This window comes from Schistocerca gregaria, chromosome 1 (genome assembly GCF_023897955.1).
Source record: "Schistocerca gregaria isolate iqSchGreg1 chromosome 1, iqSchGreg1.2, whole genome shotgun sequence".
Lineage (NCBI taxonomy): Eukaryota > Metazoa > Arthropoda > Insecta > Orthoptera > Acrididae > Schistocerca > Schistocerca gregaria.
In genome coordinates, this window is record NC_064920.1 from 821,065,007 (window position 1) to 821,081,309 (window position 16,303).

General features: G+C 37.6%; 1 protein-coding gene across 1 annotated transcript in view; it reads right to left on the reverse strand.

The window, feature by feature from the left end:
* Positions 1-950: 950 nt before the first annotated feature.
* The window catches only part of LOC126271190 (peroxidase-like), an 83,344-nt gene continuing 67,991 nt past the window's right edge, over positions 951-16,303 (reverse strand). The window contains exon 8 of the mRNA XM_049974131.1: positions 951-2,002. Within this exon, the coding sequence (XP_049830088.1) occupies positions 1,912-2,002 (91 nt within the window). The 3' untranslated portion in view covers positions 951-1,911. The remainder of the gene's footprint in view (positions 2,003-16,303) is intronic.

Below are 16,303 nucleotides of genomic sequence, written 5' to 3' on the forward strand. Positions count from 1 at the left end.
ATGAAAAAAATTGAACCAAGAAATGAAAACCTGCACTGTCCACAGTTTGAAGAATATGTAAGACAAACTAGTAGTATTTGTGAAGATGAAGAAATAACATTCAAAAACAGAAAACTATAACACAGAGAAAAATAAAACAGAAGATTACACTAATGACCACACAAAAAAAGGAGGGCGGTGTATCCATAGGTGCCCCACAGGGAAGCATCTTAGTCCCACTACTCTTTCTTATTTATGTGAATGGTTTGCATTTACCACAGGATAAAGCCAATCTTGTATTATTGTCTGCTGATGCAAACCTAATAGTGAGTGACATTAAGAGCTCATTACATATTACTTCAAATAACATATTGAAATGTACTGAGGCTTGGTTCTGTGCAAACAAAAAAATTAAATACAGTTTGAAAAAATAATTCAGAGTGGACATTATTCTAGAATTGGATGAGAATGGCACACTTTGGATATTTTCATTCTGTTGCTTCATATGGGATAACTTTCTGGGCCAGCTCAAAATATAATTTAAAATAAATTTTTACCCTACAAAAATGGACTGTTCTAATAATTACAAACAGCCATACACAAGACCTGCAGACCACTGTTCCAGAAATTAGGAATTCTCACTTTGCCATCACTTCACATATTCAAATGTGTACTTGTAACCAAAGCAAACCAAAGCAATCCTCACACAAATGCAGACTGTCCAATTACAACACAAGGAACAAGATGATCTGAATGTAGAACATACAAAAAGAACACGAACTCAGAAGTATTGGGATTAAAGTTTATAATGCTCTGCCACAGAACATTAAAGATTTAAAAGATATGATAAAATTTAGATTTGGACTTAAAAAATATTTACTTGAAAAAGTTACTATTCAGTAAATGAATTTTATGAAGATCAAGGTAAAGAAATGGAAAACTAATCGTCACAATAAATGTAATGGACTTCTTTGTTAAAAGTTTTGAGATGCCTTTATTTTGTTTATGTATTATGTAGCCTATTCCTTCAAAACTCCAGAACTTTAATCTCTATATTATTATTAAAGATGATTAAAACATACAGCATCTTCAAATAGAATGTAAATTTACCATTAATTTTATGTAATCTCATTCCTGTAATAGACCAAGAAATTAATCACCACAAAAGAGGAAGTACAGTTGTGTGTGAACTGCTGTGAGAAGTTTCATATTTTCCATTTATTAAGTTGTAGTTTATATCACTGTAGCCTACTATCTATAGTTTATTTTGTATGAATTCTAATTGTAGTAGTAATTAATTTACCATGATTTATCATTTGACAAAATGTAAATTCACTGTTTTATTTTTCTACACAATTCAGTTCCGTACTGCATTGTTAACCTATTTCTGCTTATGACAAGTCCAATATTATTTGTATGGTGGAATGAATGCAAAATAACTTAAATACCTTCAATAAATGTTTAGTCTTGTTTTATGCTTTTACAATACAAGTTACATAAGTAGTAATCATTTCAAAATGGCATAATTCTACAGACTACCATCTCAGTTCATGTGCATCTTGTAACTAATTAATTTTCCAATAATAAAACAACACAGACATTGCATGCACCACACTGATGCCAGGATTAATCACATGACGTTGTGTTCAAGATGCCTGCTGAGTAGCCCTATACAGCAAGTAGAATGTATTCATTAAAGTGGTAACTGATGTATAGTGTCAAAGTGGTGGCTTTTGAGTCAGTTAAGCAGCTATGTGTATTGCACACTATGAAGATTCCTTTTCTGATGTTCTTTGATGGAAATATGTGTGTACAGTTGATTCAAGAGACAGTTTTCTTGTTATCTGTAATATCTGACACACAAATATTTTATACATAAATTTAATATGTTCGGAATTTTATTAATTAAAATACAGATATTCTGTAACCTAACTACCATGCTTCTTTCACATATCCAGATGCGTTGTCCTTCCATGCAGATAAATCAACTTTAGGTATTTCATGGCAATGTACCAGAGGGTTCCTGAAACAAGCAGGCAAAAATAAATAAATAAAATTACATCCATCATTGAGCAGTTTCTATTTAAGGTATCAGTATTAATGATAAGAATTTAGTTAATCTCTAAGAGAAATTGTGTTAGTACTCTAACAGTAAAAACTGTTAATTTCTGAACCGAGCTGAATATAATCATTCCACCAGTGCCCTAATGAAAAGGTAACACTGGTCAACAACATTTATTTTACAAATAAATTTGAAAATAAAATAATTTTTTTTCCTATTTATTCTGTTTTCTTTGACACACTTCTCTCTATTGATCAAAACCCCTGAAATCACTGCATATAGGTTATTATGCTATGAATTTTATTATTCTGCAGATGTAATTGTTGAACAGCAATAGAATTGTGTAGAAATAATTCCAATAGAACCACAATGCATTCTGGAGACCCCATATGCATATCTGAATTCAGATGCCTGACAACAATTGCTGGAAATGACTCCTTCTTTTCTATGTTTATGAAGGTTTGTATTTTGTGTCAATTCTCAAGAAGTGTCTGATTCATGGGTAAATAGCACACATTCACTTTGTTACATCTGTAGTCCTGTTGTAAAGAGAGTCTGCTGCTTATAGTTTGGGAGTAAGGCTAATGATCATGACAAGAAATTCTGCCCCCACACATATGATGTATGTATGATATGTGTTACAACCCTGAAAGGCTTATTATAAGTCATATAAAGTGTGCTTTGCTGTTCTCTTGATTTGGAAGGAACCAACAAATTAGATGTCTGCATGTAGCAATTATTTTCACTTGAATTGCTCGGTGCTGCTAGTTTTGCTGAAGTCCAGCAGATGTCAATACAGCCACTTTGGCTACAGGCAGTAACTGCATTCTATTTTCTTGATGCTAGTTTGAGTATCCAATGCTCAAATTGCCCAACACTCTACTATAGTTACCTGAGTGACACTCAGCCACCTGCTTTAGGATCATTGTGCGAGAACATGAGAGGAAGCAGAGTTTAGAAGTGAAACTTGATTCAGACGACTACATTCTCAGTGCAATGGATGGTGGTTGTAAAACGTTTAGGAGATACTTTCATTAGTGACTAATAAGGATGTCAGCTACATGTGCTGTGGCAAGTGCTCTGCTCTCCTGTCTTACAGATCTCTCACCACACATCTGAAGCACATGTCTGCAGAACACAACGCATAATTTTTGAAGCATTATCAGTTTCAGTGAAAACTACAGTAATTAGAAAGGTGCTTGGAGATGTGTGCCATAGATTTTTGTCCATTTACATTAATATTATATGTAGGATTTTGTGTGTTATGCCAGGAAATTGTAAACATCAGTTCAGAATTGGGACATGTAGATATCTTCTACGCTTTGCCTCATCCTACTACAGTACCATGAAATAATGAAAGACAAGCTGATGAAACAGAGATGGGTATGATGTTCAGCATTATCCAGCCAGTACATAACAACTATTGTATTATTGTCTGTTTACTGCAGATGCTACAAGTGCTGAAAGATCACTGTCTCTGTGTTACAGATGAGAAAGTCAAAATCACCGAGCAAGGTGACACGGTGGTTAGCACACTGGACTCGCATTCGGGAGGATGACAGTTCAATCCTGTGTCCAGCCATCCTGATTTAGGTTTTCCCTGATTTCCCTAAATCGCTCCAGGTAAATTCCAGGATGGTTCCTTTGAAAGGGCATGGCTGACTTCCTTCCCCATCCTTCCCTCATCTGATAAGACTAATGACCTCGCTGTTTGGTCTCTTTCCCCAAAGCAACCCAACATTACACAAAGTCAAAATTTTTAGACATTGTTCAGAATAGTAACATTTTTGTCATCGCCCTTCTGATTATTGGAAATGATGTCTGTATCTGACAGAAATGAGACATTTAGTACTGTGCATCAAATTTGTAATGAAATCTCAGTTCCTGATAAGCTATAACAAAATTATAATGTGGTAATAATATCTTACTCAGTTTTTGTGATACGTGTGAATATGTATTTATGACCATTGAGAGAATGTTGGTTGTTCTTAGCAACCAAAAAAACGAATTTGCTTTGGGAGTGACTAGACCATGTGCCATTTCATTTTCAATCTACCAATGAGATTGACATGTATTTAACCTGAATTGGTAGTATAAAACTGTGATCTGCTTGAGGGGTGAAAGCGTAATGACAGTCTCTTTCCCAATCTATATAATTTAGCAAGAAGAATGTCTTGTGTGTCTGCCTCAGATGTGACTAGTGAAAAATATTTCAGTGCAACATGGAACCGTATCTCAAAATGAACTGATTCATTGTAAGTACGGTAATAGGAAACAGTTTGGTGATGGTTTTGTTCCTGTTAGTTTTCTGGTTTCCTAGGTGGTCAAATACATTTAAATCAATGAAGCTGATGCTGTTATAAAAAAACAACAGCAATGTGATTTTTCATTGTGAGACTGATCATAATTAAATAATAACTGCAATAAAGCAGTGTTTGTGTTATGTTCTAGCACATCATCTGTAAAATGGCACTATGAAACAAATCACAACTCTCTTTGTCAAACTAGACCAAAAGAAATTAATTTCATATGCTGTTATGAGGCTGATCGTGACAGGTTTTTGTTGAAAATTGCCACAGGCCATGAAACATGGATTTGACACTTTAAACTTTAAACAACACAATCTCCTCCTCTGAAGAAGTTCAAAGCTGCACATTCAGTAAAGTCTTCTGGGACTTTGAATGGGTTGTTCTGTTTGATGTCCTCCCTCATGACACAACAATCAACTCTGAACTGTACAGTACTACCTACGGAAATTCAAGAAATGACTTCATGAACTCTGTGGGAAGCAGTATGCAGATGACGAGGAGGTTATTGATGCAGCAAGATGTTGGCTCCGACATTGACCAGTAGAGTGGCACAGTGTGGGCATACAAGCTCTCCCAGTAAGGTGATGTATGACTGTCACATTGAACAGAGATTATGTTGAAAAATAGTGTTTTGTAGCCAGGAGACTGGGGAATACTATGGTGTATTGGAACTGCTTTCAGGGCAAAAAATGTGTTGCATTTCTTATTCAACACCCCTTGTATACCAGTGTTTGCTGGTTGAATGGTGGCAATGTGTGGTCTGCTTGGAAGAAATTGAGCTGTTTTAAGAAAATGAGGGAAAAATTGTGCAACATTCACAGTTAATGGATGTTACATGGCTAAAAAATTGACATTTTTCACAGACTTGCACCAGCATTTCAATAACGTAAAGCATCAAGGCACAAACAAAACAGTTAATGTTACAACAAATCTCACATCTGATTTTGAGGCTAAACTCTTATATTTTAATCTACATCTACGTACTACTGTGCAATTCAAGTGGCTGGCAGAGGATTCACTGAACCACTTTCAAGTTATTTCTCTACCATTCTACTCTCAAACAGTGCAAAGGGAAAACAAACACTTATATCTTTCCATGCAAACTCTGATTTCTCTTCTTTTACTGCAATGATCATTTCCCAATATGTAAGTGGGCACCGAGAAAATATGTTCACATTCGGAGGAGTAAGTTGGTGACTGAAATTTTATAAGAACATCCAATCACAACAAATATGTCTTTGGTTTAATGATTTACACCCCAATTCCTGTACAGTATCTGTGGTACTCCCTCCCCCATTCTGCAACAATACAAAATGAGCTGCGCTTCTTTGCACTTTATTTATGTCCTCTGGCAATCATTTATGATGCAAATTCCACAATGTGCAACAAGACTCCAGAAGAGACTAAACAAGCATTGTGTAAGCAATATCTTCAGTAGACCCATTGCATCTTCTAAGTGTTCTGTCAATAAAATGCAGTCTTTGGTGTGTCTTCCTCACAACATAACAATATTGTTTCCAAAAGCTACAGTATATCCCAAATTTGAAAAATTTTCAAATGATTTGGATTTGCACAAAAAGTCAGACCAGGATAAGGTCACTGTGGAATTTTCCTCAGTAATACATTCTTCAATCAAAGAATTTTCATTGAGAGACACTAAAATTTATAATGTATTCAGATGCGACTTCACTGGATAAACTGAAATTTTCTAATTTGATTGCTTTGAAATTGAAGAAATTGAAATGCAGCTGACTGATTCCCAGCCTAGTTCAATATCAACTCAAAAATTTATCCAAGCAAGAAAGTAATTGGAAGTAAATGAATCAGAAAGACTATCAGGGAAAATGAGTAGAAATGCCAACAATAAAATTATGGAAATGTTGAATTAAATTCCAGATACTTATAACTGTCTAAAGAACCTGGCATTTGCTATCTTGGCAATATTTTCATTGCCTATGCCTATGAGTCACTATTTTCCTAAATGAATAACATTAAAGAATTGCTAAGAAACCATTTGTCAGATGAATTGAGTTCAGCTTGCATTCTATTTAAAGTTACAAAGTATGCAACAAATATAAATTACTTGATGTTGAATTTGCAGTAGCAGAAATCAAACTAATTTTTCATTCATTTAGATGAACTGTAAGCGTTTTTTTGTGATTGCTTTATGAAGGATCTATTTCTGCCTGCAAATAAACAGTACTGACTTGGAAGTACTTAGTTTTTTATTCTATTAAACAGCACCACCCAAATTTCTATGTACTATCAAATCTTAAATTATGCAAATATTCAGGCAATATCACATGTCTAAACAGGCACAAAATATGCAAGAAGAAAAGAGTAATATGCTCTATCAAAAGTTAGTTCTATAATTTCTCTGGAAAAAATGGCACACTGATGTACAAAGGTTTGCCAACCTGGTATATATTGCCTATCAGTCCGGTCTTTTAAGGATTCTACTGAAGCTTTAGATACTAAAACACAAAAATGAGCTAGTTAGATTTTTCTGCATTTAATAACACTTTCACATAAGAAAAACGAAGTATGTAATGGACTGTATAGTAAAGATTGTTGCGTAATGAAAATCAAAATACAATCACAAGTGTTGATCAGGTGCAGAAGAGAGAAAAACAGTTTGTTAAATGTCAGCATTGGGTGTGATGCATAAGAAACAGCAAATTAATTCAGCTGGCCAGAAAGCAATATTAACCAACATGGCTGAAGAAAGGAGAATATTAGAAGTTTGTGGCTTGAAATGAGAGGAGGGCTTTCTTCAGCTCAAAAAATTATCTGGTGACACACACTGATCTATGAAGAATGAAGACGTTTCTTTTAAATATATGTCTGGAATAAAGTATTACAAGGAACCGAAACAATCAAAATTTGGAAAACACAGAAGAAATCAAAGGATGAACCATGTTTTCATGAAATGCAGTGTGGGATCATTAAAGATGATTAATATAAAACGTGGAAATATCATTTCTCCAATTCCATCAACAATGTTTCACAAGAAAATTACTGTATTACGATCCTTCGTAGATTCTCATCTACATACCACAAGTATCTGCATTCTAGTTTCATTATAATACCATTCTCATCACCAAACACTCGCAGGCTAGTCACTAGGACATTCTTCAATATGCTAAAATCATCAGACCTCTATTGTACAAATAACTGTGCCACACATAAGAATGCGTGGATAGACAATATTGTTGTGAATTTCCATAGGAAAGATTTTACAGTCAGACTTGCAGGAAGTGGACTTGCAGATCATGAGCCACTACTCCTCACACTCTGTAAAAGGCAACCAGTTAAAACTGAAGAAATTCTGACTGTTTACAGCCGGTACATATTGAACTGCTTCTTCCACATAAAGAGAAACAATGATATTTACAGAAAGAGAAATGAAGTCCACAAATACAGCACCTGCAACAAAGACAGTATCGACCTGCCAAGGTGTCGATTAGCAAAGACACAAAACAGCTTTCCAATGGTGACACTAAAATTGTTTAATGCTCTACCTGTTCACATTCAGTCTTTACCATGGGAGCAATTTAAAACTACTATTTTGTGTAGTAATAGCATAGTGTTTACTTGAGCTCCAGCTCAGTTCCATGACTACAATAACAACAGTTATATTTAATTTCATTATATACGAGGGTCGGTCAAAAAGTAATGCCTCCCATTTTTTTCTACTTAAAAAATTAAGTTAAGTGAAAAATTTGAATTTGGCGCCATTCCTCAAACCTTCTTCTGCAATCCACTGCAGTAGTAACTTTCTGTGTCAACAGGTGGCAGCACAGCAGAAGTTTGTAAGATGGCCGACATCGATGTTCGTTTGAGACAGCGTTGTGTGATTGAATTCTTGAATGCAGAAGGTGAAACGCCCATATGCATTCATGAAAGACTGAAGAAGGTGTATGGTGTTGTAACAGTGGGTGTCAGCACTGTTAGACGATGGGTTCGTCGTTGTAAGGAAGCTGAAGGGCAAACACCGTTGACTGACGAAAAGCGGAGTGGCAGGCCGGTGAGTGCAGTGACTCCACACAACATTCAGCAAGTTGATGACATCATTTGTGGTGACCGTCGGGTGACTGCAGATGAAGTGTGTCGCATTATTTCTCTTAGTAAAGGCAGTGTGATCACGATTATTAAACAATTGGGGTACTCAAAAGTTTGTGCACGGTGGGTTCCAAGAATGTTAACCGATCAGAATAAAGAGGCAAGGAAAACAATAGCCTCCCAACACTTGCAGCGCTTCCGTTTGGAGGGAGATGAGTTTCTGAAAAAAATTGTGACCGGGGACGAAACATGGGTGCATTTTTTTGAACCCGAATCAAAGAGGCAGTCAATGGAGTGGCGTCACACAAGCTCGCCGAGGAAGAAAAAATTCAAAACTGTGCGATCGGCAGGGAAAGTTATGGCAACAGTTTTCTGGGATATAGAGGGTGTGATTCTGGTTGATTTTTTGGAGCAGGGATGCACAATAAATTCTGTTCAATACGTCACAACCCTCAAAAAACTTAAAGCACGTCTTCAGCGAGTTTGCCCAACAAAATCAATGGCAGATGTTCTTCTTTTGCATGACAATGCAAAACCACACACCAGTCGTCACACCTCTGACGAGATTGTCAAAATTGGATGGGAAGTTTTGCCTCATCCCCCATACAGCCCTGACCTGGCACCATCAGACTTCCATCTGTTCGGGCCACTAAAAGAAGCTCATCGTGGGATTCATTTTGAAGATGAGGAGGCCGTCAAAACATCCGTGCGTCAATGGCTTAGGAAGCAGAGCTGTGATTTTTACCGTGCTGGGATACATGCCCTTGTTCAAAGATGGACCAAAACTGTAGAGATGGGCGGAGATTACATTGAAAAATGACAAAATGATCCTCAATGTTGTGGTTTTCAACCTATTTAATTGCATTTAAATTTCCTGACAATTAAACGTAGAAAAAAAAAATAGGAGACATTACTTTTTGACTGACCCTCGTACTTGTACCTGTTTTATAGTTGTGATATTATTTTAATCTAATTTATAACTTAAATATGTCTTGTGGTATTAAATTACTATCATAGTAGAGTTGTATTCATGTATTTTGATAATGTTGTATCTTGATGCTGTCTGTCCAGCTGTGGCTGGTGAATGACGTAGAATTGGTAATAAAGGTAATAATAATAATAATAATAATAAAGGAAGAACCTGAAGTTGTAATGGTACAAGGGCAAAAGGTAGAGTACATAAGTATGTTTGTTGATAGATTTACCTTTGATAACTTCTTAAAAAGTACACAGACTTATGGTATTCTTGCTCACCAGTAAAAAGAAAAGAAAAAAAGAGGTTTCCAAGTGAAATGAAGAAGAAAAGTCTGAACTGATACCAGATGCATGAGCAAGCTGCTAACCAAGGGGCAGAACAGAGTGTGAACATTAATAGGTCATATCTGAAATGCAAAAAATTCTGCAAAGGTAAACTTCTTCTGGCAAAAAAGCGAGCAGCAGTGGAAAACTACACTCCTGGAAATGGAAAAAAGAACACATTGACACCGGTGTGTCAGACCCACCATACTTGCTCCGGACACTGTGACAGGGCTGTACAAGCAATGATCACACGCACGGCACAGCGGACACACCAGGAACCGTGATGTTACACGTCGAATGGCGCTAGCTGCGCAGCGTTTGTGCACCGTCGCCGTCAGTGTCAGCCAGTTTGCCGTGGTATACGGAGCTCCATCGTAGTCTTTAACACTGGTAGCATGCCGCGACAGCGTGGACGTTAACCGTATGTGCGGTTGACGGACTTTGAGCGAGGGCATATAGTGGGCATGCGGGAGGCCAGGTGGACGTACCGCCGAATTGCTCAACACGTGGGGCGTGAGGTCTCCACAGTACAACGATGTTGTCGCCAGTGGTCAGCGGAAGGTGCACGTGCCCGTCGACCTGGGACCGGACCGCAGTGACGCACGGATGCACGCCAAGACCGTAGGATCCTACGCAGTGCCGTAGGGGACCGCACCGCCACTTCCCAGCAAATTAGGGACACTGTTGCTCCTGGGGTATCGGCGAGGACCATTCGCAACCGTCTCCATGAAGCTGGGCTACGGTCCCGCACACCGTTAGGCCGTCTTCCGCTCACGCCCCAACATCGTGCAGCCCGCCTACATTGGTGTCGCGACAGGCGTGAATGGAGGGACGAATGGAGACGTGTCGTCTTCAGCGATGAGAGTCACTTCTGCCTTGGTGCCAATGATGGTCGTATGCGTGTTTGGCGCCGTGCAGGTGAGCACCACAATAAGGACTGCATACGACCAAGGCACACAGGGCCAACACTCGGCATCATGGTATGGTGATCGTCGAGGGGACACTGAATAGTGCACGGTACATCCAAACCGTCATCGAACCCATCGTTCTACCATTCCTAGACCGGCAAGGGAACTTGCTGTTCCAACAGGACAATGCACGTCTGCATGTATCCCGTGCCACCCAACGTGCTCTAGAAGGTGTAAGTCAACTACCCTGGCCAGCAAGATCTCCGGATCTGTCCCCCATTGAGAATGTTTGGGACTGGATGAAGCGTCGTCTCACGCGGTCTGCACGTCCAGCACGAACGCTGGTCCAACTGAGGCGCCAGGTGGAAATGGCATGGCAAGCCGTTCCACAGGACTACATCCAGCATCTCTACGATCGTCTCCATGGGAGAATAGCAGCGTGCATTGCTGCGAAAGGTGGATATACACTGTACTAGTGCCAACATTGTGCATGCTCTGTTGCCTGTGTCTATGTGCCTGTGGTTCTGTCAGTGTGATCATGTGATGTATCTGACCCCAGGAATGTGTGAATAAAGTTTCCCCTTCCTGGGACAATGAATTCATGGTGTTCTTATTTCAATTTCCAGGAGTGTATATAGAAAGGGATCACAATAAATGCAAGGCAGCATGGCAAATAATAAAACAAGAGAATACACCAAAATGCACAGAAAAAGCTCTGCTTGAATCTAAGGAATTAAATCAGTACTTTTTAAACTCAGTTAAAGAAATATGTAACAGTATTAAAGCAACCAATTCATCTACAATGGACCCTGTTGGAACACCACTGCCTGTTAACCTGCTGATGTTATAAAAGCTGTATCCAAATTTTCAGGTTCTAAAAGTATGGGCTGTTATTGGTTATCGAATAACCTAATTAAAAAGACAATACACTCAATTGCCAAACCATTAGCTTTTATTTTTAATAAATGTGTGGAATTTGGAGTTTTTCTGGATGCACTCAAGGTATCAAAAGTTGTCCCAGTTTTTAAAAAAAGGGGACAAACGTCTTCACCAAAGCTACAGACCAGACTCCATTGTTCCAGTATTATCAAAGATATTTTAGGCACTGATACACACACACAAATAAGTAGATTCTTTGAAAAGCACAATGTCCTATGTAGCAATCAGTTTGGCTTTCAGAAGGGGAAAAACACAACAGGTGCCATCTTGGAAATCATTGAGCGAACCTTAACAGCTTTTGAAAACAATAACATGGGATCACTGGTATTATGTGACCTAAGCGAAGCTTTCAACTGCATTCCTGTTGACATACTACTGATGAAACTAGAGTTTTATGGGGTGAGATGGAGCACTTGGACTGTGATAAGTTCTTATTTTAGTAACCAAAAACAATTTGTTTCAGTCAGAAATGTAAATTATTCCATGATGGAAATCAGCACAGGTGTACCACTAGGGTCTATCCTTGGACCTTTCTTCTTCATTGTAGCTATCAATGGTTTACCTAAAAAGATAGCCCACCCTGTCATATGTTATGCTAATGATACAAAACTACTTACCATACATCAGAAAATTTCAGATCTGAATAGTGTACTGAATAGTGTAACAAAAGAAGCATTTGATAAGGCCCTGAACTGGTCTGCAGCCAATAAGCTCCAGTGCACTCCAGATAAAACCCAACAACTTTTAATGGGAACATCAAATGAAGTAGGCAATAAATCAGTAAAACTCTTAGGTATTCACACTGACTCAAAACACTATTGGGACGAACATGTCAATCACATATTTGAAAACATATCTCGAGTGGCATACCTTATGTGGAAACTAAGGGAGGTAGTGAGCTTGGAATATCGCACGGTGACATACTTTGCGCTATTCCAGTCACATACTTCATATGGTCTCAAAAAGAGGTCATAGGGAGCTCTGTTGTCCTCTTTTTTCCAGACTCAGAATACTCACAAACAATAAATATATACATTTATGTGTTTGTACTCTATATTAAAAATAATATTTCTTAATTTATTGCCAGAGGGGAAATAAATGAACACACCACTAGAGCTAAGAGTAATTTAGACATACCATGCCACAGATTAACAGGAACAGGAAATTCCCACAAAGAAATCCCACTCAAAATGTTCAATAAACTGCCAATTCATGTCCAGTCTATGGATATAATTTTTTTTTTTAAAGTTAAGTGGTACAGCCGTTTGTCATATCATCCATTCTATGACATTAAAGAATTCTTTGAGATGCCTGAGGAGGATATTAGCATTTAAAACTTGTTTGCAGTTAAACATATTGTTGTGTGCTGTGGGTAATTGTGTGTAACTGCATAGTGTATAAAATACACTATCTACAGTGAATACTATACTATACAATCCTATATTATATTAGATAGTAGTATAGTTTATTGCATTAACTTTTAGAAACTATCATGGTGTAATTTGGTACACTGCTATGCTTAAAATGCATACTATAATGTATTGACACTAGTTTATTTTATTATTACATGTGTACTACTACATCCTGTATGACGAAGCCAGTATTATTGTAAAATGATCTATAGTCAATAAAATTCTTGATTCTTGAATCCCCTTCATTCTACCAGCTGTTTCAGCAAATATTTCAAATGCTCAAGTAATTACCAAGAACTGATTCCATAAAAATATTGTTTCTGGTAAGAGATACAACACTTTTTCAGAATGTTCTCAAATGAAATTCCAAGTTTATTATCTCTACAATGTATTTTATGTATTTGTTCCTTTCTGAATAGTTGCTACCCCTGGACAAATTATAGGTGAGGCATGAAGGAGACAGATCCTTGGGGTTTCTTACTACTGCTGTATTCCAAAATTATTTTTAACACATATTTCAGTACACATTTTCACTATCATTCAACACACCACACTGTGTTGACATTTTGTTTTGATTCTTCTTCAATTTGTTATATTTGTATTTAGCCAACAATTTTAACTAAAGAAAAGGTAATCTGAGAAATTTCAAAGTGTGCCAGACTGGAATTCAATAGTAGGAAAAGGGAGAGAAGGAAACGTAGTAGGTGAATATGAATTGGGGGGGAAGGAATAAAAGAGGAAGCCACCTGGTAGAATTTTGCACAGAGCATAACTTAATCATAGCTAACATCTGGTTCAAAAATCATGAAAGAAGGTTGTATAGATAGAAAACCCTGAGATACTAGAAGGTATCAAATTGATTATAGAATGGTAAGGCAGAGATTTAGGAACCAGGTTTTAAATTGTAAAACATTTCCAGGGGCAGATGTGAACTCTGACCACAATCTATTGGTTATGACCTGTAGATTAAAACTGAAGAAACTGCAGAAGGGTGGGAATTTAAGGAGATGGGACCTGGATAAACTGACTAAACCAGAGGTTGTACAGCGTTTTAGGGAGAGCATAAGGGAACAATTAACAGGAATGAGGGAAAGAAATACAGTAGAAGAAGAATGGGTAGCTTTGAGGGATGAAGTAGTGAAGGCAGCAGAGGATCAAGTAGGTAAAAAGATGAGGGCTATTAGAAATCCTTGGGTAACTGAAGAAATATTGAATTTAATTGATGAGAGGAGAAAATATAAAAATGCAGTAAATGACGCAGGCAAAAAGGAATAAAAACGTATCAAAAATGAGATAGACAGGAAGTGCACAATGGCAAAGCAGGGATGGCTAGTGGACAAATGTAAGGATGTAGAGGCTTATCTCACTAGGGGTAAGATAGATACTGCCTACAGGAAAATTAAAGAGACCTTTGGAGAAAAGAGAACCACTTGTATGAATATCAAGAGCTCAGATGAAAACCCAGTTCTAAGGAAAGAAGGGAAAGCAGAAAAGTGAAAGGAGTATATAAAGGGTCTATACAACCGTGATGTAGTTGAGGACAATGTTATGAAAATGGAAGAGGATGTAGATGAAGATGAAATGGGAGATATGATACTGCATCAAGAGTTTGACAGAGCACTGGAAGACCTGAATCGAAACAAGGCCCCGGGAGTAGACAACATTCCATTAGAACTACTGACAGCCTTGGGAGAGACAGTCCTGACAGAACTCTACCATCTGGTGAGCAAGATGTATGAGACAGGTGAAATATTATCAGACTTTGAGAAGAATATAATAATTCCAATCCCAAAGAAAGCAGGTGTTGGCAGATGTGAAAATTGCCGAACTATCAGTTTAATAAGTCACAGATGCAAAATAATAATGTGAATTCTTTACAGATGAATGGAAAAAACTGGTAGAAGCTGACTAGATAGCAGTCATAAGAGTCGAGGGACATGAAAGGGAAGCAGTGGTTGGGAAGGTAGTTAGACAGGGTTGTAGTCTCTCCCCGATGTCATTCAATCTGTATATTGAGCAAGCAGTGAAGGAAACAAAAGAAAAGTTCAGAGTAGGTATTAAAATCCATGGAGAAGAAATCAAAATGTTGAGGTTCGCCGATGACATCGTAATTCTGTCAGAGACAGCAAATGACTTGGAAGAGCAATTGAATGGAATGGACCATGTCTTGAAAGGAGGATATAAGACGAACATCAACAAAAGAAAAACTAGGATAATGGAATGTAGTCTAATTAAGTTGGGTGATGCTGAGGTAATTTGATTAGGAAATGAGACACTTAAAGTAGTAAAGGAGTTTTGCTATTTGCAGAGCAAAATAATTGATGATAGTTGAAGTAGAGAGGATAAAAATGTAGACTGGCAATGGCAAGGAAAGCGTTTCTGAAGAAGAGAAATTTGTTGACATTGAGTATAGATTTAAGTGTCAGGAAGTACTTTCTGAAAGTATTTGTTTGGAGTGTAGCCATGTATGGAAGTGAAACATGGACAATAAATAGTTTAGACAAGAAGAGAATAGAAGCTTTCAAAATGTGGTACTACAGAAGAATGCTGAAGATTAGATGGGTAGATCACGTGACTAATGAGGAGGTACTGAATAGAATTGGGGAGAAGAGGAGTTCGTGGCACAACTTGACTAGAAGAAGGGATCGGTTGGTAGGACATGTTCTGAGGCATCAGAGGATCACCAAGTTAGTATTGAACGTCAGCGTGGAGGGTAAAAATCATAGAGGGAGACCAAGAGATGAATACACTAAGCAGATTCAGAAGGATGTAGGTTTCCGTAGGTGCTGGGAGATGAAGAAGCTTGCACAGGATAGAATAGCATGGAGAGCTGCATCGAAGCACTCTCAGGACTGAAGACCACAACAACAACAATATGAGAGCATGCTGAAAAGTAGTGCCTTCAAAATTTTTATGTGAAAACTCTTAAAGATTTTTTAATAAAATGTATGTTATTAACATTCTACATATATTTTTCATGTAAACTTATATATTTCTGAACATAGACACCCAATTGATGAACACATTTCTCCCAATGAGAGACCAGTTGGTTAATACTGCCACTGTATACTGTTTGACAGAGCCACAACCTCACCTCCGCTTGTACCATTCTATCACCATCAAAGTGAAGTCCTCAATAATGTTCTTTAACACTTAGCTTGCGGCCAACATATTATTACATCTTCAGAAGGAAACAGAATTGTGTGGCTGACATAATATTATGTCTCAGCAGTTACAATGTTTCTACATGACGTCACACATATATTTACAACTGAATGGTCTGCAGGCTTCGTAGTTTCAACCGCAAGTTCTAGATGGCAGCAGCGAACTCAT